A 22,098-nucleotide genomic window follows, 5' to 3' on the forward strand; every position below is an offset into this window, starting at 1 on the left:
TATTATTGCCCTTACTTCACTGCCGACGCAATCGCGTTGACCTTCTGTTTCTTTTCAAATTTCTTCACGGTATCCTAATCTACCCCGTCTTCCTCAGTTGTAGCATGTCGCGGAAGATCACCACCGAACACAGACCTTTCCATGCCTGTCATTATCAACACTCAACTGTCCACAGAATACAGTCTTTATAACGCTTACTTTCATGATACTGATATTTTTCATAACTCGCTAACATTGTTCTTTTCCGAGTTTTACGTTGTTGTGTCATAGTTTCACACATTGTTGAACTACCCTTCTCCTCCTTTTAGATGCGAAGCATCTTATGGTCGGGGCTATATCGCTCCCTCCCTTCCTCCGCCGTGCGTTGTCCACACCCCTACTGCGCATGCGCATCCTCCTCCCCCTCCTCTCCTCTCCTTGTCTCATCTCCTCTCCTCTCTGCATTCCTCCTCTCCTCTCCGCCGCTCCTCTCCTCTCCGGATTGCGCAACGAATGGCAACACCTGCGGCTCCGCGCGCGATAATGCGAAGCAGCTTAGGTTAGAGACGCGACGGTAGGCGTCCCAGAGGCACCGGCAACAGTAACCAACGCCGCGCGCGTTCGGTGCGAACGCGGGCAAAACGCCGACGGCGTCGACAACAGTTCGGCACGTTGCTGGTGCTGCTGCATGTCCAAGTTTATACAGCTGATAAAACTACCTTGAGTCGACCCCATGGCTGCTTCGCATACTACTCAGGGTTCCCCCACGGGAAGATGGCGTAATTTTTTTCTTTTGTATTCCTTTTGCGCCTTGTCGTAGGTACACTCTTCTTTTTGTTCATTGTTTCGTTTCACTGATATTTCACTGCCGTGTTTTTTTTAAATATATGTGAATGCGCCATAACTTAGACCTCATGGTTGTTCCTGGGCACCGTCAGTAAATCATTGATTGATTAGTATTATTATTATAATTGTATTAATTAGGGCGTGCAAAGGAAACTAGTGTTGTACAGCCTAAAGACGAAGTTAATGTCATACTCACGCAAGGCAGATGAATTCCATTTCCCTTACCACCCAGGCAACACCACACTCCCTCGGGAGTGCGAAGTTACTGTCCTTGGAATCATCTTTGATTTAATTTTACCATCTCGCCCCACATAAAATGCGTAACTAAGTGCAGCCTGTGCACCCTGGACACAGTAAGTCAAATCTCGACGGTGTTCGGAAATGCACGTGTATTTTTTAAGCTGCAAAAATGCCTCTGCCGACCTCTGATTCAATGTGCTGCTGTCGCTTGCAACAAACCTTGCCGGTCTAACAAAGACTGAGCAGACATACTTCGGAAGAAATTCTTCTCTATACATCCATGTCAGTGTTCCATGCAGGTTGGCCGTGAACAACAGCCTCACTCTCAGTCCTCGCTCGGTCTAGATGACCTGCGCTACAGACGCACGTAAACTGACTTAACTTTTTATTCGAACTTGTAAATGGTCTCATTGGTTGTACGGAAATGTTGGATAAACTTAGTATAAGAATTCCGCGAAGAATAAGTGGAGTATCTAGACCTTTTCATGTCTCGTGGTACCTCAAAGAATCTCTTGGCCAGGATTATGCAGGCCTACAATGAACACTCACGCAAAATTGACATGTTACACAGATATCTGCGCACTTTCCGAACAGCACTAGAGTCCATTTCATGACCCATTTCCAGAAATGACAATGTCCCTTTTGTATGGTATGTGCTGTACCGTTGGTGTTTGGCAGGTGTTCTCTTTGTTCTTGTTTGTTGGTATGTATGTGTCCGCCTTGTTAAATGTGAAGGGTACCATGTGCTTGGTGTGCAGACTTACAGAAATCTCAGTGAATTGTTTTGTTTTCTGTGTCTGATCTAATTACGCAGTCTTCCTCTGCCGTCTACTCGATGTAGAATCGCATGTCTAGCACACTTCCATAGGCTTCATCATCCTACACTGCACACGCAATTCTTTACAAGACCACATTATGTATCACACCTTGTTGGTCACTGTCATAAAGTTGGGACCTATCTAGGTAACACAAATAATTTTTGCCTGTCTTCTTTCCCTCGAACATGTATATATTGCAATCACCTTCCCACTGATACTGTAAATATTACTGATAACAGCCCTTTTCGTGAAACTTTAGGTAACAGTGTATGACCCGGATTACAAGAAAGAAACTTTCTTGTTTACTTCCGATCTACCATATTTTTTTTGTACCATCCCCCTCTATAATGCCTCTGGCCCTCGCGGTATGACGAATAAAAAAATAAAAATAAATAAATAAATAAATAAATAAATAAATAAATAAATAAATAAACAAAGAATAAATAAATTAATACATAAGTAAATAAATAAATAAATGTCATATTTTTCGTTATGCTAGGCTACGTTATCTTGTGTTATGCTGTCTTGCGTTACGTACGCTATGTATTGGTAAACCGAATTTGTATAGACTGTGCAGTTTTTATTCATGTTTGTTGATGTATATATATGTGATTATGTATGTTATACCATTTCTCACGTGTGCCACTACTAAGACCACCATGTTGTTCCTGGGAACCTTAATAAATTGATTGATTGATTGTATTATTATTATTATTATTATTATTATTATTATTATTATTATTATTATTATTATTATTATTATTATTATTATTATTATTATCGAGTCATTTGCAAGTCATCATCTCTAATTTTAAGAAGATGAAATTGTGGGGTTAAGAGAGAGATGTTTTTATTTATATAAAAGTGGAGTGGTTGGTCTGAGCCTATGCGCACTGACTTGCTACTCTGCGCTGACGAAGGGGAACAGCGGTAATGAACGAGGGATGGTTATTTCACATGCAGATAAATCTATGTACACGAGTGTTTCTTTGCGCCTCACCAACATAGCAATGCGGTGGGCGCTGCAAAGATGGGATAATTTGACCTCGGGCACATCGGCAGAGTGCCAGGCCATTTGACTTTAACAAATGCCATTTCGTAATCTATAATGCTCTGGCATATTTGATTGTGCTTCCCTTATCTTCGTGCTCGTTCTGGTACTCTAAAGTAACACTGGTTATCTGTTCTTCACGATGTCTCACCTGCGAAAGCTGAACGTCTGTAGTCTCAGGTATACAACCCACGTTGTATGCCATATTAGATATTCTTAAAAAAAAAAAACGAAACTGTGTTACACGTGTGCTTTGTTAAACGACGCAGGGGCGAAACTTCACGTGACCAACATTTTTTGCAGGATGTTTCAAAGTTCACAAACCAGCTTGTACGATGAAAGATATGCACATGCAACGCACATGTTGCTATCCACATGAAGCGAAGCATTCGCTAGGAGGGTAATGAAATGCTTAACAAGTAAATGTGATGAGTAATATAGTGCTTTGATCCTACACAACGTGTAGGGTCCGACCTTCTGTAAGGAAGTTTTTGCATTATTTGAGAAGGCGGTTTGCGTATACGCCATTCGCATGTTACTCATAATGCATGTTGTATATCCGCCCTTAAAAAAAAGGCATTTTTATTGACTAGAATCTAAGAAGAGTCTGTCCTAGATGTAGAAGCAATGTGGACTCGCAATTAATTAAGTGGACTCCGCGGCGATCTGGTAAAATTATTCGCGATGTTTGATAGTCCCATTTCCGAAGTGTTTCGTTTTATGCGGAACATTAAAAAAAATAAACGGTCATAACTAGGCCCGTGCTCCTTTCGCCAGCAGGCTAAAGTGGGTGTCATCGCATCAAAAATAAAAAATAAAATGAAATAAAAAAGTCGACAATATTTTAGATTTTTGAACTAAAATATGCAAATACGATTTAAATGCAAACTTACGGCACATGTAAGCGTGAAAATGAAAACCTAAGGGTAGTGAAGTGACGTCTGCTTAGAAGAAAGCCTAAGGCTAGCACCCCTGTCAAGACATCCGGGCCCATATTTTGCTAAAAAGATGTCCTTCTGTTTTAGTTAAGATGGTGCCGAACCGAACTGTGCTCAATTTCAATTGAAGGTTATTACATATATTCCAAATGGTAAATAGTTGTGCACATAAAGAAGGAGGTCCCAAGCTTTAGTCAGCGTTGGCAGGACCTCTGTGCAAGTTAAATGAGTACAACTACAAAGTAAAAAAAAAAGCTAACGAAGGAGAGAATATATATTACAAAAGAAAAAATACATATGTAAGTGCATCAATAACGTTCACTCGTAGGGGGTATTATTTATAGTTTAAAAATAGAAACTTGTTTTCAGGTTTTCTTAAACATTTGCAAGGAAGCCACACATTTCATGTCTGTGTAAATTATTCGAGAATGACACTGTATAAAACATGAGGATTAGACTTAGGATTAGAGAGCACATGTCAAAAAATATCTAAAGTGAGGATATGGTTATACATTTTAACAGCATTTTTATATTGGTAAAACATTTTAATTCAACTTTCTAACGAAAAGTTCACATTAAATTAAAAAAATTTAATTTTTTATGTAGAATATCAAGGCAAGCTGTGAGGAAACCATTAACTGGACCACCTATACATCTTACAGTACATTTTAAGGTTGCACATCTCGAAAGGGAATTACTCACACGCAATCCTAACCTTCAGAAGGAAACTTACAGAAGAATAAAAAAAAATGGCCATGGCCTAACTCAGTTATGCCTGGGTGTGTATAGCGAGAGGTACGGTTAATCTTACATTGTTAAGCTTGGTTCTCTACGGTTACATCTTTATCGTTTAGCTTCGTACGTCTGAGTGTTTACGTTTGGTTGTTATGTCTCGTTAAGTTATGGTTACATTAAAGACTAGACATTTCTAAAGTCTAAATCATTTATTTTGAAAGTCTTCATCGTGTTGTTTCTCAATTGCCACAAAGACAGCCCGCGATGGTCAGTGAGGAGGGAGGATAAGGGGTTGTCGTCCTGTGGCTTGAACACGTTTCGGGTGCTATCCTCATCTGAATCCACTCGCCTGGCCGCTTCGTACTTACGACGCTTCTCGAGGCGTGCGGCTCGTTCCTCCTCCGTCTTCTCGGCTCGCTGCCCCCCCCCCCCTTGGTTTCATTCCGACGACGAAACCTGGCTTCTTTCAGTCTCTCCGACTCACTTTCCATATCTGCCGATGAATCCCACCGAGACGCCCCTTCTATATATACGATGCAACGTCGGCTCCTCCTCTGTTGTTGCAACGTGATTTCACCAGCTACTCCTCTGACGGCATGCCAGATGGCGCGGCGAGCGGCGCTGCCAGATGCTGCGGTTGCTAGGCAACGGCTCAGCTCGCGGTGCGGCCACCGGACGCAGCGAAACTGTGAGAATACCGCAGATGTAGCTCTCGCTGCAAAAAATGGGTTGAACCACATAAGGTAGGCGTTACCAAATCATGACCGGGAGCTTACGGCTATCATTGAAGATAAAAGTTTACAGTCACTGAATTCTACCGGTGCTAATCCGGAGGCTAACAACAAAGCTCCAGAAGAAGTTAAAGTCCACGTAAATAGCGATGGAAAGAAAAATGTTAGGCGTAACGTTAAGAGACAAGAAGAGAGCGGTGTGGTTCAGAGAGCAAATTGGGGTAGCATATGTTCTAGTTGACATCAAGAGGGAGAAAATGGAGTTGGGCCGGGCATGTAATGCGTAGGGCAGGTAACCAGTGTCTGATTAAAGCTACAGAATGGGTGCCGAGGGAAAGGAAACGCAGTCGAGGATGGAAGAGAATTAGGGGGTGCGATTAATTAGGAAATTTGCAGGCTTAACTTAGAATGAACTAGCACCGAACAGCGATAACTGGAGATCGATGGGAGACCTTCCTCCTGGGCAGTGGACGGAAAAATAGGCTGCTGGTGCTGATGATGATCTCGAAAGTTGTGCTAGTTAGATTTCTGTCAATCCGGCATAATATTCCTGATCCCCGGCTTGAGTTTCGCCGTTTCTTGTTCTATAAAGTCAGTAACTAGCAAGCTAATCAGCACTTTATACATAATTAGTGCAATTATAGTTGAAAATTTTCGTTGCAGGTAATGTCCACTTAGCTACGTAGCGCATCAGCAAATGCCGCGCCGAAACTATCGGTAATGATTGTCAGTGTAAGCGAATAGCCCGAACGGACACACTAACGAGCAAGCGAACGAGTGAACGAAAGAATGAACAAACAAGCGAACATACGAACAATGGAACGAACGATTGAACGAACGAATTAACGGACGTACGGACGAACGAACGATCGAACGAACGAACGAACGACCGAACAAACGAACGAACATTTTCTTTGCAGAGTCCAACCCTCGGCCATCGACCACCGACCTACCACGAAAACGGCAAAAAGGGAGCAAAGAAAGCTAACAGGAAGTACCTAGATATGACAGCTTCTCAAAAAAAAAAAACTAATACTAAATAAATAAAAAAATCACGCGACATTTTAATGCTGTGAAGGTGGATTACCAACGAAACAGTTTAGCACACGACTAGAGGTGACTACAGAATTTAGATCAAAGGTACAAGGAAATTTTATTGCTCTTGAGCGGTGCACCAGGCGCTCATCCCGAAAAAAAAAATAGACACGCGCACACACTTTTATTTTAATCGGCGGTCTTGATCGGTGGCATACGTTCGCTTGGAAGAATACCGCCACCTCGGGGAGCCGGAGGAAACTATACACACGCGACGGGACCGCCACGCCGGGAAAGCGGAACGAGGCTAGGCACGCAAGCGTTTGCAACGGCGACAAAGAGACGGCGGTGCGAGCGTACACATGGCCGACGCAGGGTCGCACAGCAGAAATCTTTGAGATACGCTTATTATCTACAAGAGAATCTACTGATCTTGAAAATGGTGCCTATTGATAAGTAATCTACTGAAAATGCATATACAAGTGATGATACGCATAAGCTTTTGCACAGAATGAAGCGATTTTGCATATGGCAGCCTAGCCATGGACAACTTCACTGTAGAAAAAAGAAAAAAAAACAACTTCCGCATAGAAACACCTGGTATATTTTGCACCCGTGAAAAATGTATACGACCGAATAACGTTGCTTTATTCCCTCTTTCTCACACGCAGGCAACCTGGCCCTAGAATCCACGGGACTCTTCGAGGGCGACATACTGATGCCTGGAAACAACTCGGATGATGTGAGCCACTCTCCTTGGCGGCGGTTCTGTGACACTTCACACGCGCAAACACTGCTGCCTATTCTACTGCCCTCTTAAACTAACCAACGCTGTAGCGAGAGGTCATGGGCTAAGTTCCGCCACCAGCCGCCGCATTCTGATAGAGGACGGAATAAGCAAACACCTGTGTAGTTACATTTTACGGCGTGCTAAAGGTCGACTTAGAAGAACGCCTTTTAGATATCGCGAGGTGTGTACGCGTTGATCTATTACATCTTGCAGCTTGTTGAAGACCATGTATTTAAGCGAAGGACGCACGGGGCGTTTCTGGAAATCTTTACTTTTATTGCGATGGCAATTATATGGACACTCCAAGCGCAGTTCTGCCGTCGCCATGGTCGTGGACGTTGATGTGAGGTTCCGAAATAAGTCCAAACACAGTAACATCGTCGCCGCGCGCCGTACGCTGTATGTGCGAGTGAAAGCTTGCGAGGGTCAGCCGACGATCGCGGCTGAATCTCGCGCGCGCCAGGGAGAAAGGCGGGGAGGAAGCACGCTGCTTCTGTCGCGCGCGAGACCCGGGGGAGGGGGAGGCGAGGGAGGAGGGGGCCCGTTCAACTTCTTCGCCGGCTGCTGCTCACAGCGCGGCCGCGTGGGCGCCTTATCTTGAAAGCGATCTGCGATGTGGAAAAAGTGCGCGTCCGCGGCCTCATCTTCAAAGCGCTCTGCGATGGGCCAAAGTGCATTCGCTGAGTTCCGGTAGCTTCGCATGCGCTGTGCTCGTGCTAAAGCGAGAGATGGCACGAAGGTCAATTCGCTCGCTGCTGCTGCAGCATCTCCTCACTCCAGCGTTTTGACAGCGTGTACCCGCGGCCATGGAGCGAGATGTGTTCATTTTTACCTGCGCACATGCGACACCGTGCTTGCTAATTATTAGTTGGTAAGCGAATGTTTGCAAGTTTTTCAGCCGATAAATCTACTTTCCTTAGTTCGTATAGTTGTCTGCTAATTTGCTATCGCAATCGATGCTTCCCCTTTCGGGTGAAACTGCGACATTTTTAAAGCAAAGCTTTCGAGGCTTCGCTGACCATGGCAGTTCCTGCTGCTGCTGCTATCTTTCCTATTAGCGCATATCATACACTAGACAATCCTCGTATAACGAATCGTCCTATATGTAACACCTTCTGTACCATTATACAGATATACCGGTGACCGCCGCTAATCTCTGCATAATTACGCAGTGAAACTGCAAACGGCACCTAAATATTTTCAGGGCAACAAGTCCACGCCTTCAAGCGCATTATTTCGCCATTAAAGAGATCCTTTCCATGCGTTCTTTCCCGGTTTTTGGTGCGTCTGCTCGGCTGGCTTCTTGCCGAGTAAGGTAGGCAGTTCTTGGAGATTGTGCGATACTAAAACCACGTGGATCGCGTGGTGGCCGTCTAGTCGAGGCGGCAGAAATAGTTCAAAGAATAGGAGCACGTAGGAAAAATAACAGGGCTTTACTAACGTTTCGGCCGGGGTCCGGCCTTCATCAAGACTCTTGATGAAAGCCAGACCCCGGCCGAAACGTCAGTAAAGTCCTGTTATATTAGAGCGCAGCTCTTAATGGCCCGTTCCTGCGGGGAACGTCGGCGTCGGCGTAACCGAGTGAACGAGCACAACAGCGAAAGATGAGACGCGAGCCGCGAACGGCGCAGACCAATAAGAGCGGCCCCTTCAGTGACGTGCGCGCGGGGAACTGGTTTCATGCGGAGCTGCCCCACCGCTCGATGCAAACTCGTATCTGGTATCAGCCGTACCGCTAGTTTCCTACTATCGCCTGCTCGCGTCAGCTCTCGCTCGCGCTTGTTTGGTTTGCTTGAGTTGGTCTCGTTCGCGCTTGGTTCGATTGTCGAAGTTTGCGATTGCTTTGTGATCTGATTGTATGCGCGACACGAATTGTCAAGTACTTTGTAGACGCCAAGTGGCACCAGCGATTACACTGGAACCTTAGACGAGGCAAGCCGACGCGCTTGACCCGCAGATCAGATATACGACGATTACCAACTCTGCTACATGTCTCCCTCTAATTCTTTGCCTCAATATTTAGCGAAATGAAAATACGCATGGAGCTGCGCTAAAATTTCGCATGAGGGAATATTGTATTCGCCGGCGAATTTTTCCCACGTGCTTCTATATTCTTTGAACTTTATGCATATATATATATATATATATATATATATATAACCTACAGTTACATATATACATACATACATACATACACACACACACATATATATATATATATATATATATATATATATATATATATATGTGTGTGTGTGTGTGTGTGTGTGTGTGTGTGTACATATTGCCACTGATGGTCTGCCGCGGACCACCATCAGTTGCACTTCGAGGCGCAATGTCTGTCGAGGAAGCCCCTGTGCAACATCTTCCAGTGTGGTGAACGCGGCTTGATTATGAGCAGGAAACTTACACAAAAATAAAAATGAGTTGAAGTGCAGGCGGCAGGCATTACCAAATCCTGCCTAGGAGCTTACCACTGTCACTGAAAACAAAAGTCTACAATGATTGTATTCTGTCGGTGCTTACATATGGGGCAGAAACTTGGAGGTTAACAAAAAAGCTAGAGAAAAAGTTAAGGCCGCACAAGGAGCGATGAAACGAAAAAAAATTCACCGAGGATTACGATACTCCCTGATGTGAAATTAGAGCGTAGCTGCACACGTGTTTTCATTTCGCGATATATTGGCTGGCGCGGACAATCTGTCTCGTGCGGCGTGTTGGAAACGGAGCGAAATGTGGCACGACTACTTCGTTAATCGGGATATCACGAGAAGTAGCGCATGGGTGACGCGTGGGCGCGATTCCCAGCAGCCGCCGCAGAAAGACCTCCGCTCATGCAGTGCTTTCTTTCCACATAAGGTGTCGTTGGCGTCATCGGTGAACAGACGTCGCGCGCTACTCTGGCGCCATCTCGTAGCCATCATCGCCGCAGAGCCCGTCTTGTGCGGCACCACGCCCTTCTTCTCACGCTTTCACCATAACCCCCTCCACCGGTTTCGTCCTCGCGCTCTCTGCGCTATCGCCGCCTTTCACCTCCCGCAGCGCTCCGCGTTCGCTTTCATCCTTCGCTGTGGTCGTTCGCTCGGTTACGCCGAGGAAGACGACGGCCAATGCCGTCGCTCGCCGCAGGAACGGACGCCTAAGAGCTGCGCTCATGTTCAGCATAACTTTAAGAGACAGGAAGAGAGCGGTGCGGATCTGAGTAAAAACGGGGATATCCGATATTCTCGTTGACATTAAGAGAAAAAAAAAATGAAGCTGGACAGGCCATGTAATGCGTAGGCCAAATAACCTTTGGACCATTAGAGTTACAGAATTGGTGCCGGTAGAAGGGAAGCACCGTCGAGGCCTTCAGGAAATTAGGTGAGGGGGATTAAATTGGGAAGTTTTCAGGTGCAAGTTGTAATATATATTATGAGCTAGCGCAAGACGGGTAATTGGAGATGCGTAGGAGAGGCGTTCGTCCTGGAGTGGGCATAAAATTTGGCATGATGATTATGAACGCGGTTTGAAACATGAATCCGGGACTTCGAAGAGGCGCGACGTCACGCTCACGCATTTCTCTTGCATTTACGGCTAAATAGACACTGATTTTCATAGCGTTTCATATACCACTTAATGAGAGCTTCGCTTCACATAGATTCTAAAGAGTTTATTGGATCTGTGTAATGTTTTTTTTTTCAAATCATAGCTTTCAGTGGGCTCCCAGAATCTGTGCTGTAACTGTGCACAGACCTCAGGCTTTTTCACCCACGTTGATAAATCGCGCTTACACAATGCCGATGGTGTACCCGCACTATACATAGGCATTTGATGACAGGTCGGCTTTTATCATCGGCCTGACGGCGACACTGCCGACGAAAAAGTAGTAGTTGTGTGCTCCATACAGGCGATGCCTACAAAACCATACAGTTTGCTCACCACAGCCGATGATGCCACTTCGTGCCAGACACGTTGCTGTTTTGCAGTTTGCACTTCAAGTCCTCAAGGCGTGCTAGGTTTTCCTTCAATACTGTTTTGCATAGACGCAGCATCGCATCTTCGGGTACGGCGCTGTGCCACTTACCGGCTGTAGTGCGTCAGAATTCTCAGGGCACTACACACACTTTCCGGGGGCTATCTGTCTACCTGTGCATATGCTTATCTAACCGTTTTCCCACCTACCTGTGTCACTAGGTAGTCCCTAGCAGAATGGTTACCGCATCGGGCTGCTGTGCCGAGGTAATTGGGTTCGAAGCCAACCGACGGACCAACGCAGGTGACTGATCGAATGTGTGCCAGTGTGCACCGCTCGTCAACGAACATCTTTTACGATATTGTGCGTCACAGTAGACGCGAGACTTGGTGGGCACCGCTGTTCGAAGAATCTCTTTTACGCCAACTTGGCACACTGGCTATGTGCCACTCGATCGGTGCTGGTCCTCAATGAACCTCTCTGATGGCATCTTAGATCCCTGGGTTTCTGCGGCTCTTCAATGAACTCCATTGCTGCCAATTTGCGTAACTGCGCATGTGCTACTGGAAATGCACCGCTCTACAATGACGAAGAAGGTCCGTTAAATTTCTTCGATGCTGAGCGGAACCGAACCCACGTTCCAAGGGTTTCTCAAAGACAGCAACCCGACGCTTTAGCGAGCTGCGTCATGAATGTGTGTGCCGCTGTTCAATGAACCTCTCGCCAACCTGGGTCACTGAGTATGTGCCACTGAGTGTGCGGCAAGCCAGGGAACAATTTTCAGCGTTCGCAGGCATCCGTGCGCCACGCTTCTCGTCTCCAATGCCTAGCGAGTGCCACTAGATTGCGCAGCTTGCCCAGAAAAGAATATGCGGATCCCACGCATTGTGGGGATCGATGTAAGCGAAGCTTTCTATGCTGTTGCTTTGACGATAATCGTTCTGCTTGTCGCTTGTGGTCGTGGTGCTCACCGCGCTCCTCGTCTTCCATGGCCGCCACGCGTTGTTGTCCCGCTCCTCGCTTCTGGTCGTAGTGCTCACGACGCTCGTCGTCTTTCGTGGCCGCCACGCGTCGTTGCCTTGCATCACGTCTTCGAGCCAGCACACATTCGCGGTCTCCACCACGTCTTGCTGCGTCGCGAAGACGCTTCCTGTTCCGGTTTACGTGCTCCTTCTGCGTCCGTGGCCAGCACGCTGTTGAGATGCCAACTCCAAGCGCTCTTTTCCGGCTATGGACGATTGTAATGTTTACCCTAGCACAGTCCAGCACGCGACCTCCACAGCCCAGCACCTGCATTTTTGTCGCATAGGAAATCAAGCACAGCAGGTGTCATACGCGCAAACTGTGAAACGTTGTCGCGGTGGCGCCGGCCGGCCGGGCGATGATGATGATGATTTATTGGCACCCCCTTTTAAACGGGGCGGCGACAAATAGTCACCTAGCCTCCTTGATTTTGAAGTTGAAGTTGGAGTTGAATTCATTTTCATCAATAGTGCAAAAAATAAGTGATCAGGTATAATCAGGTATACTATACATGTTCTTTATCTGGCATTTTTGTATACCTCTCATTAATTTTTTTCTTTTTTTTTTCAAAAATTTACCATGTTCTGCTACCTATGATTTTAAGAGATGATGTCGTATCAATCTTTTCCCTGCTTTTTTCCACCAGTACTTTAATTGTCTCTTGCTCACCTGTACGGCTGATCTGTTGATGTTTCCTTCCACTTTAAACCCAAGCGCTTCTGGGAGTTGCACGTTACCTACGGTTCCCGCTGGGTGGATTCCGTCGCCTTCCATTAGGATGTGCTGAGTGGTCTCTGGACCTTTACTGCAGAATACACATGCCTCATCTAGTTCCGAATATTTGCTCCGGTATGTTTTGGTCTTAGGCAACCGGCTCGAGCCTCAAATAGCAAGGCACTGCCCCTTGGGTTATCGTACAGATTTTCCCTTCTAATTTCTCTCGTCTCATTCTTGTAAATCTCGATGGTCCTTTTTGTTTCCATTCTTTGTATCCAATTCACGGTCTCTATTTCTCTCAATTCTTTCTGATGACTCTTGGTTGTCTATTTGCAGTTTCGATTATCCTGTACTTGATTGGCCAACTTCCTCGACCTCTTCCTCCATTCTGTGTCGACGCTTTTCATGTACAGATATTTGTGCACTTTAGCCATCCATTTATTTTCATCCATGTGCCCTAGCCTTTCTTCAAAACTAATTTTGCTCTGTGCTTCTCTGACTTCAAAAGAGGCCCAACCCATGTCACCCTGCACTGCCTCATTTGTGGTATTACCGTGGGCTCCCAAAGCCAACCGGCCTACTGATCTTTGGTTAACTTCTAACCCCGACAAGATATCCGATTTTAAGCATAGAATGGCATTTACGAATGTTAGCGCTGGCACCATTACTCCTTTCTAGATTCCACGCACCACATCATACTTATTTTGGCCTCACAGTGCTCTGTGTTTCATTATTGCTGCATTCCGCTTGCCTTTATTTTCAGTTTATCTTAGTGGTTGCTTGAGTAATTCTTTACTTTGTTTATGTGTACGCCGAGGTACTTATATTGCTTCACTATAGTTATTGATGTTGAATTGACACCACGAAGTTACTCGCCTCTTCATTAGAGATCATAATTCCTGATTTCTCTGTGCTAAACTTAAGGCCTAGATTTGTCGCTGCATTCCCACAGATATTCGCAAGTATCTGTAAATCTTTTTTATTGTCCGCTAGTAGCACAATGTCGTCTGCGTACATCAGTCCGGGGACCTTCATTGTCACCATTTGTCCATTACGCATGTAGGATAAATCAAAACCTAATTCGCTGTTTTGCAGTCGTCTTTCTATACCCTTGACGTAAAGCGTGAACAACAATGGTGACAGAGGGCATCCTTGCTTCAATCCTTGGTGAATTCCCACCATTTCATTTCCTTTTCTACCTTCCCATACCACTTGTACTTGGTTGTCTCTATATATCTCCCTCAGCAGCTCCACGAAATCATCATCTATGCCTTCGTATTGAAGAATATCCCACAACAATTCCCTGTCTACGTTGTCATAAGCTCCTTTGATATCTAGAAATGCTATCCATAAAGGTCTTTTCTGAGCTACTGAAATCTCTATGCACTGAGTTAGTATAAACATATTGTCTTCTAAGCATCTGCCTGGCCTGAACCCATTCTGCAGTTCCCCCATTACATCGTTTTTCTCAACCCACTTCGAGAGTTCTAATTTTATGGCTTGCATTGCCATTCTATATATCACCGACGCTACTGTAACTCGCCTGTACGAGCTCGTCTTATCCTTATCTCCTTTGCATTTGTAGATGAGATTCATCTTGCTTTCACGCCATCCAACGGGAACATTCTTTGTTCTAATCACTTGCTCTATGGCATTAGTCAGCAGTGCCTTGCTTTTTGGACCGAGGTTTTGATCAGCTGTATTGGGATTTCATCGGGTCCTGCTGCCGTGTTGTTAGGGACATTTTATGCTGCCTTTTTCCAATAAAAGCTTTCTATGCTAAATTTTGATCTCTCTGGCCTATCTGCTGTTGCTGCATCTGTTGTCTGAACTACGCTTTTTCTCGTTCCGAACTTATCCCTAATAACGTCTGTGATGTACCGCATCGCATCATCTCCTTCGTAGATGATACCGTCTTCATCCCTTATAGCAGTTTGCGAGTTTTTAGTTGGAGCTCCGAGTGCTTTTATATGGTTCCAGAATCTTTTTGGGGCACCTTTGTCTCTTTGTCACGGGATGCGCGTAGGTGAGCGCCATCTGGTGGTGTTGCAAGAAACCCAGCGTTGCGCGCGAGCAATTTCACCGCAGTAGCGCCCGCAAAGTCAGGAGAATAAGCACATAAAGCTTCTTTTAAAAAAGCCGGCAGATCCCACACCCTGTAGGAATCGATGTTATGCGAAGCAGTGTGCGGCGAACCTACCAAGTTAAGGAAACTATCATGAAAGCACCAAGACTTAGGCGGCTGTTTCATGACCTATACATGACACGCATGTCATGACATTCATGTCATGAGTCCGGAGGAGTCCCTTTAGCTAGGCCTGAGAGACCTTAAGGCGAAAGCCTTAGTCATGCTCATGAGTTTGACTTCGACCATCAATCTTTAGTCTTTTCCTTCACTTAGTACCACACGCGAACCCATTGCATTGGTTTTTGAGTGTTAATCTTCTTCCGCCGAGTCAGTCATTTTTGCTGAGTCATGGTCATGACTATGGCTTCTATCACCATCATTTAGTGTTTCCCTCACTTGGTACCCACGTGCGAACCCATCTCAGTAGTTTTTGAGTGTTAAAATATTTTGCTGAGTCATTGTCGTTTTTGCTGAGTCATGCTCATGACTATGACTTCTGTCATCATCGCTTTGTGTTTCCTTTACTTAGTACCAACGTCAGAACCCTTTTTAATGGTCTTTGAGTGTTAATATTTTGTCGCTGAGTCATTGTCATTTTCGCTGAGTCATGCTGATGGCTATGACTTCTACCACCATCCTTTAGTGTTTCCTTCACTTAGTGTCGACGTCAGAAAACATTTCAGTGGTTTTTGAGTGTTAATCTTTTGTTGCGGAGTCATTGTAATTTTTGATGAGTCATGCTCATGACTACGGCTTCTACCACCACCCTTTAGTGTTTCCTTCACTTAGTACCCACGTCAGAACACATTTCGGCGGTTTTTGATTGTTATTTTTTCGCTGAGTCATTGTCATTTTTGTTGAGTCATGCTCATGATTATGACTTCTACCATCATCATTTAATGTTTCCTTCCCTTAGTGCCCACCTCCGAACCCATGTCAGTGGTTTTTGAGTGTTAATGTTTTTTTCGCTGGGCCATTGTCATTTTAGGCAGCTGTTTCATGACCTACATGACACGCATATCATGAAATTCATGTCATGACCTATCATTTATGTTCATCATACTCTGTTGTCATACGAAGGCAATTTTTGGTACATACTAATCTAACGAAACGACCATGAGAGCACCAAGACGTAGGTAGCTGTTTCATGACTTACATGACAAACATGTCACGATATTCATGTCATAACATCTCATTTATGTTCGTCATATACTCTTGTCCTAGTATGCCAATTTTGGTAAATACCAAGTTAACGATACGACCATGACCAAGACGTAGGCGGCTAGATAGATAGATAGATAGATAGATAGATAGATAGATAGATAGATAGATAGATAGATAGATAGATAGATAGATAGATAGATAGATAGATAGATAGATAGATAGATAGATAGATAGATAGATAGATAGATAGATAGATAGATAGATAGATAGATAGATAGATAGATAGATAGATAGATACTGTCAAAGTGGCACCTGTTCGCCAAGCAATGATTCGGATTTAAAAGCGCGAGAGAGGAGCCTCGTTGCACGTTGATGCGTTTCTCAGCTTTCGCACGCACCGGCGTGCCACGCGTTTCGGAGACGAGGCGCCAGCTTCATGGTGGCGGCGAGGGTAGACGGCGCCGAGTGTTCTGAGGGAAGTGCGAAATAGGAATTCCGCTGGAATACATGCCTCATACATAACTCGTTTCGACGGTGGCAATACGTTGTGTCGCTATATTGATTCAATACTGACGCATACTGTCGACAGTCATCGTGAGATGGGTTCTGCCGCAATTCTTTTAACTTTCATCACATCCATACGTGCACACACAGTGAGGCCATGTTTTTTTTTTTTTTTTTTTTTTGCTTTTAGAGAGCTGCTGCTAAGCCTACATTGGGTGCCACACTTCTTGTGCTCAAAAGTGGCTGCCACATTTTAAACACCAAGAGCAATTAGTAAAGCCCTTGAGGCGTTACAAATGCGCTCTTCTCCCGGTCCATGAGATCCAGTCACTTGCCAAGGTAGAGCGCAGATCGATGGATTAAAAATGATTTGCGCCACAGAGAAAGTCAAGCGCATCATCTGTGGGCGTGGTAAATTATAGCTTTCTTTCCTAGTAATCATATTCGGATGCATGTGGTCGGCACCATATTACGACAAAAATTACAACCATCACGAAAGTAGACACCACGTATATATTAAACTGTAAATTTTTAGCTTTAAGCATTTTTAAAATAAGGATGTCGTACAGGCTTTTCCAGTGGCAGAGAGAAAACCCTATCTCTAGGGGGCTGTCTTAGGAGAGTATGAAGCGCAAGTGCAGCCGTTTCTGCACTGCATTTGGGAGGTGGCTCACGCAGGTTCACGACTGCCTAGAGGACATTATGGCCAAGCACAGGGGCTCTCGTTAGAAAGGTCGACACCATCTGCATAAGCGCGCCGATGGTATTGACCATCACATAAGAGCGTGCGAAACAAATATATAGCGCGATAGTGACCACAGCGCATTGTGGTCACTATGGCGAACCATGCCTCAGAATCACGGCACGTCCTTGCACGGTTGCGTTGGTTCTGCTATCGCTTTTACGTTTCAAACTGCACAATGTCAACACCCGCCGTGGTGGCTTAGCGGCTATGGAGTGGCGGTGCTACGCACGAAGTCGCAGGATCAAATCCCCGCCACGGCGGCTTCATTTCAAAGTGGGCGAAATCCAAAAACGCCCGCGCCCCGTGCATTGGGGGGTACGTTAAATATCTCCGCGTGGTCAAAATTAGTTCGGAGTCCTCTACTACGGCGTGCCTCGTAACCAAATCAGGGTTTTGGCACGTAAAACCCCAGAGTTCAACTAAAGTTTTGTAACAGATTTCTATTACTAGAATTTTCTATTATTAAAATTACTAGGCTATTACTCGTTCTGAATGCTCTTTTAGTTATAATAATAAAAACTGCTCTGGAGTGTCAGTTGAAACTGTTAAAGCAAAACGAGAAGTTGGAAAAACATGGCTGTGCCCGACAAGCAATACATCTAAGTTTAGAAGCAGCCAAAATAGCGGTAAAGCAAAGTCGGAACCCGGCGCCGAAATTTCGCCAAGTTGACTGTTATCAACCAAAGAATACCAGCGCTGTCCCACTTTTGAGCAAAATTGAAGACCCAATATTCATTCAAAGACACGTTGGAAAATATCGAAAATTTGTGCAGTTTCTTCAGCATATGACGCACTGACGACTCTTGCAAATTCGCAGGCGCAGGAGATAGCTGATCTCAAAACTAGAGTGGAAATTGCCGAATCCGGAACTCCAAGAAATGAATTAGCTGAAAAAACTCTGGACGATCACAATACTCCCTAATGCGAAATTTCAGGGCAGATGAATAGGTGTTTTCATTTCTTGGATAATGCGTCTCGTGCGGCACGTTGCAAACGGAGCGAAGTGTGGCGCGACTGCCTCGCTAATCGGGAAATCGTGAGAGGCAGGGTGTGGATCACACGTGGCCGCGATTCACAGCAGCCGCCGCAGACAGACCTCCACTCATGCAGCGCTTTGTTTCCACACAGACGACGCGCGCTACTCTGACGCCATCTCGTAGCGCGCGTCGGCGCAGAGCCCGTCTTGCGCAGCGCTACGCTTTTCTTTTCCCGCTTTCGCCACACTCTCCTCCTCCGGTTTCCTCATCGCGCTCTCCTTGCTATCACCATCTTTCGTCCGCGCTCCGAGTTCGCTCTTTCATCATTCGCTGTGCTCGTTCGCTCGGTCACGAGGGACGACGCCGGCGCAGCAACGGGCGCCTTCTTTCTGGGGTTTTAATTGCCGAAAGCACTTCTGATTATGAGGCACGCCGTAGTGGACGGCTCCAGATTAATTTTGACCTCCTGGGGTTCTTTAACGTGCAGTAAAACGTAAGCGCACGCGTGTTTTTGCATTGCGCCTCCATCAAAATGGGGCCGCGGCGAGCGGGATTTGATCCCGCGACCTCCTTTTCAGCATCACAACTCCCTAGCCATTGAGCCACCGCGGCGGCTAACGGGCGCCTAAAAGCTGCGCTCTAAACCATTTCACCAAAGGGACCACAATCCTTTCGCACTTCCACACGTAAGCAGTCGTCTCTCTGCCGAAGCTTTGTACACAGAACTTTTGCACATAAAGTGTAAAGAGATTTTTATACAATGCGCTATAAAACGGGACGTACGCCAGAACAACTGCCACTGTCGGTGGAGCCAATCGTTAGGGCACGGCCACAAGATATCACTTTGTATAACCAACATAGTTTCCCAAGGTTCCTACGTAGATTATTTTACAGTGTTTTTTAAAGAATAATAATTTGCGAAAAAAACGTTATGCAGTGCAATGCAGTTGTAAGCATAGCCTAAACCTTTCACCTAAATCACGCCTGAAAAAAGAAAAAAGCGCACCGGTCGATCGATAATACAAAACAAAATATAATAAAAATCAACCTGTCGCTATCGGCAAACACCGTTGAACCATTACGTTTTCATTCTCGCATTAGATCGTATAAAGCGCTTATTTGTTTCTTTTATTGATTTGCCCACTTTGTAGTATTCATCGGACGCAAGAATTCACAGACGATTACGATACTCCCTAATGCGAAATCTGAGCGCATCAACGTGTTTTAGTTTCGCGATATATTGGCTGGCGCGGTCAATCTGTCTCACGCGGCACGTTGTAACGAAGCCTAATTAATTAAGAGATCGCGAGAGGCTGCGCGTGGGTGACGCGTGGGCGCGATTTGCAGCAGCCGCTGCAACCGACCTCCGCTCATGCAGCGCTGTTTCCATGTTTCCGTACGACACCGCCTCTGCGCAAAGGTGACGAGTAGAACGTTTCGATATGACCCTATTGCAATAGGCGCCATTATAGTTGGTGGTTTGTTGCATGTAATAATTCTGTTCTTAAAGCGAAGCTTTCTATGTCTCACTGATTCGTCCGTGAGCACCGAAAACGCACTGCAGGAAGGTCAACTTACACAATGGAACTATCTGCGCATCTGCGCACACAATAGAACAACGGCGTACCACATACGTATCGTATAACACTACGGTTTACATTCGCAGTTGTACCGATAAGAACAATGGGAACTGCAACGCCACGCTACCCAGATGAACTGTATATATCTGCATTGCATTACGCGCGTCACGCAATGCGTTCCCGGCCGTCACCATGGGTAGGCCGCGGATGCAGCGCCCGGCAGAAGAAGAGGCTGCCGTACGCGAACGTAAGCGCGAGCGTGATCGTGCCCGCAAGGCCCATCCCGTGTATCGGTAACGGCAGAGCCTCTGACCGTCCACCACAGCGATCACAAGAAATACGGTGCAATTGTACAGTCGTCCGTGAAAGTGTTAGTGTGTGCGTGTAATCAACATCTACATGATGTTGGCTATGCAATTTAACGAAATGTGTCTTCGTTCAACGTCAAGGTTCAAAAAATACAATGCTAAGCAAGCAATCAAATCAAATATACATCGCATCGGGTCGCTCAGCACTTAATGGGTTCGTTGCGTGGTCATTGGCTTTGGACTTTGACTTTGATTCTGTTTGCATGGGAGAAAGCATCGCGTTCTACCATTTTTCTTTAAAAAAGCGGCTTTGTTTTTTTAAATAAATACTTGTACGATTTAATAAATTTGATATTTTTTCAATTACTGTAGTAAATTAAACAATTTCTTTTATCTAAAATAAATGTTTTTGACACATGTGCTAAGCCTCTTTATACATAATCTGATAGATATCCGCCACCGAAAATTGTTCTACGCGTCGTTTTGTCCGCGGACACGATGCGCCAGAACCTAGTCATATCCAGCTTCGCTGCAAAATCGGACCCTTGGTTCCATTTCTTCTCATTTGTACATAACGAGTGGTTTATAAGATCCCTCTGTCCTTTAGCAAGGTATTCAATGGGCACATGGCCAAGTTCCTGAATACAAGGCTAACTGAGCACAGTTATCACTGCACGGCTAAACATTCAGGTCATTTACTTTTGATTGCAGGGATTGTGGCTGCGCACCCGCCCTGACAGGAACGGACATTGTGCTCAGGGAATACAAAAACAAAGGGAAATTCTTGAAGGAATGGAAATTGATAAATAGAAAGACAGGTGTATGAGTTGCCCCCAGCTATCATTCTCTGAGAAAGCGTGCCGCCACCTTGGAATTTGATTATGTCTAGAGTGGGAATCTAAAAAAAAAATGGCATCTTTGTCTATTTGTTGTTCTGGGTCTTGCTCACGGCTCACTGTTGTCAGAGCACGTGCACTTCGCAAGCGACACCGCAGAAAAGCGGGTCTTTGAATATTAAAACAGTAGTTGCAGTCCAGCGTCTGTGTATGCCCTTTTTTCATGTGTGCGTGAACTTTTGCCATCAATATTAGGACATAATTCTATGTCATCGCCTTTACAGAAACCTGGCACTCCGATGCGCCAGATATAATACAACAGACTAACAGGCAATTAACCTTATTCAGGTCCTGAGGAGCGACTCCGAGACTCCCTTATGGTAGAGGAGCCGCCGCCATCAGTGATATTGCTGAAAATTCAGGAATAACCTGATAAAAGTACTGTTTATTCACGTACAAAGCCACACCGCCTTCCCTTCGGGTCTGTCGGAATTAGTCGTTATAAATTTAGCTATCGAATCGTAATATATCTCCCACGTCGGAACGGCCATGGGAGATATCATACGATTCAATTACTGTATTTATGAAGCGTTATTCCGACAGACCCGAAGGGGAGGCGGTGTGGCTTTGTACGTGAATAAACGGTACTTTTATCAGGTTATTCCTGAATTTTAAACAATATGACGGACGACTATGAGTACTTAGCTTTAAGTAATCAGGAATTTGTAGTAGCAGCGGTCTACTGTCCCCAGGCAGGTTCTTTACAGACATTTCTGGAGTTCTTTGAGAAGTTAAGTGTATACCTCGCTTCCCTTACAGTAAAAGTGGTTATTACAGGTGTTCTCAATATCAATATAATGTGTCGAGATGTCCGGTAATCATCTAGAATTAGCGAACTTAGCTGGGTTAACTAATGTGATTAACTTACCTACCCGTGTAACAAGTACAAGCGATACGCGGACTGATGCCTGCTTTTACTTTCTTGGTGACGACGTGTA

The 22,098-nt window shown here is 45.3% G+C and overlaps 1 protein-coding gene across 2 annotated transcripts in view; it reads left to right on the top strand.

Moving 5' to 3' along the window:
• Positions 1-22,098, top strand: part of LOC119466480 (astacin-like metalloprotease toxin 5) — a 111,436-nt gene that overhangs the window by 11,529 nt on the left and 77,809 nt on the right. For both annotated transcript variants that reach the window (XR_007464021.1, XM_037726994.2), the window contains exon 2: positions 7,045-7,115. Coding sequence is in view for 1 of the 2 variants with exons in the window: in XM_037726994.2 (XP_037582922.1) it covers positions 7,045-7,115 (71 nt within the window). In the remaining variant the exon portion in view is untranslated. The remainder of the gene's footprint in view (positions 1-7,044; positions 7,116-22,098) is intronic.

This window comes from Dermacentor silvarum, chromosome 10 (assembly GCF_013339745.2).
Source record: "Dermacentor silvarum isolate Dsil-2018 chromosome 10, BIME_Dsil_1.4, whole genome shotgun sequence".
NCBI lineage: Eukaryota > Metazoa > Arthropoda > Arachnida > Ixodida > Ixodidae > Dermacentor > Dermacentor silvarum.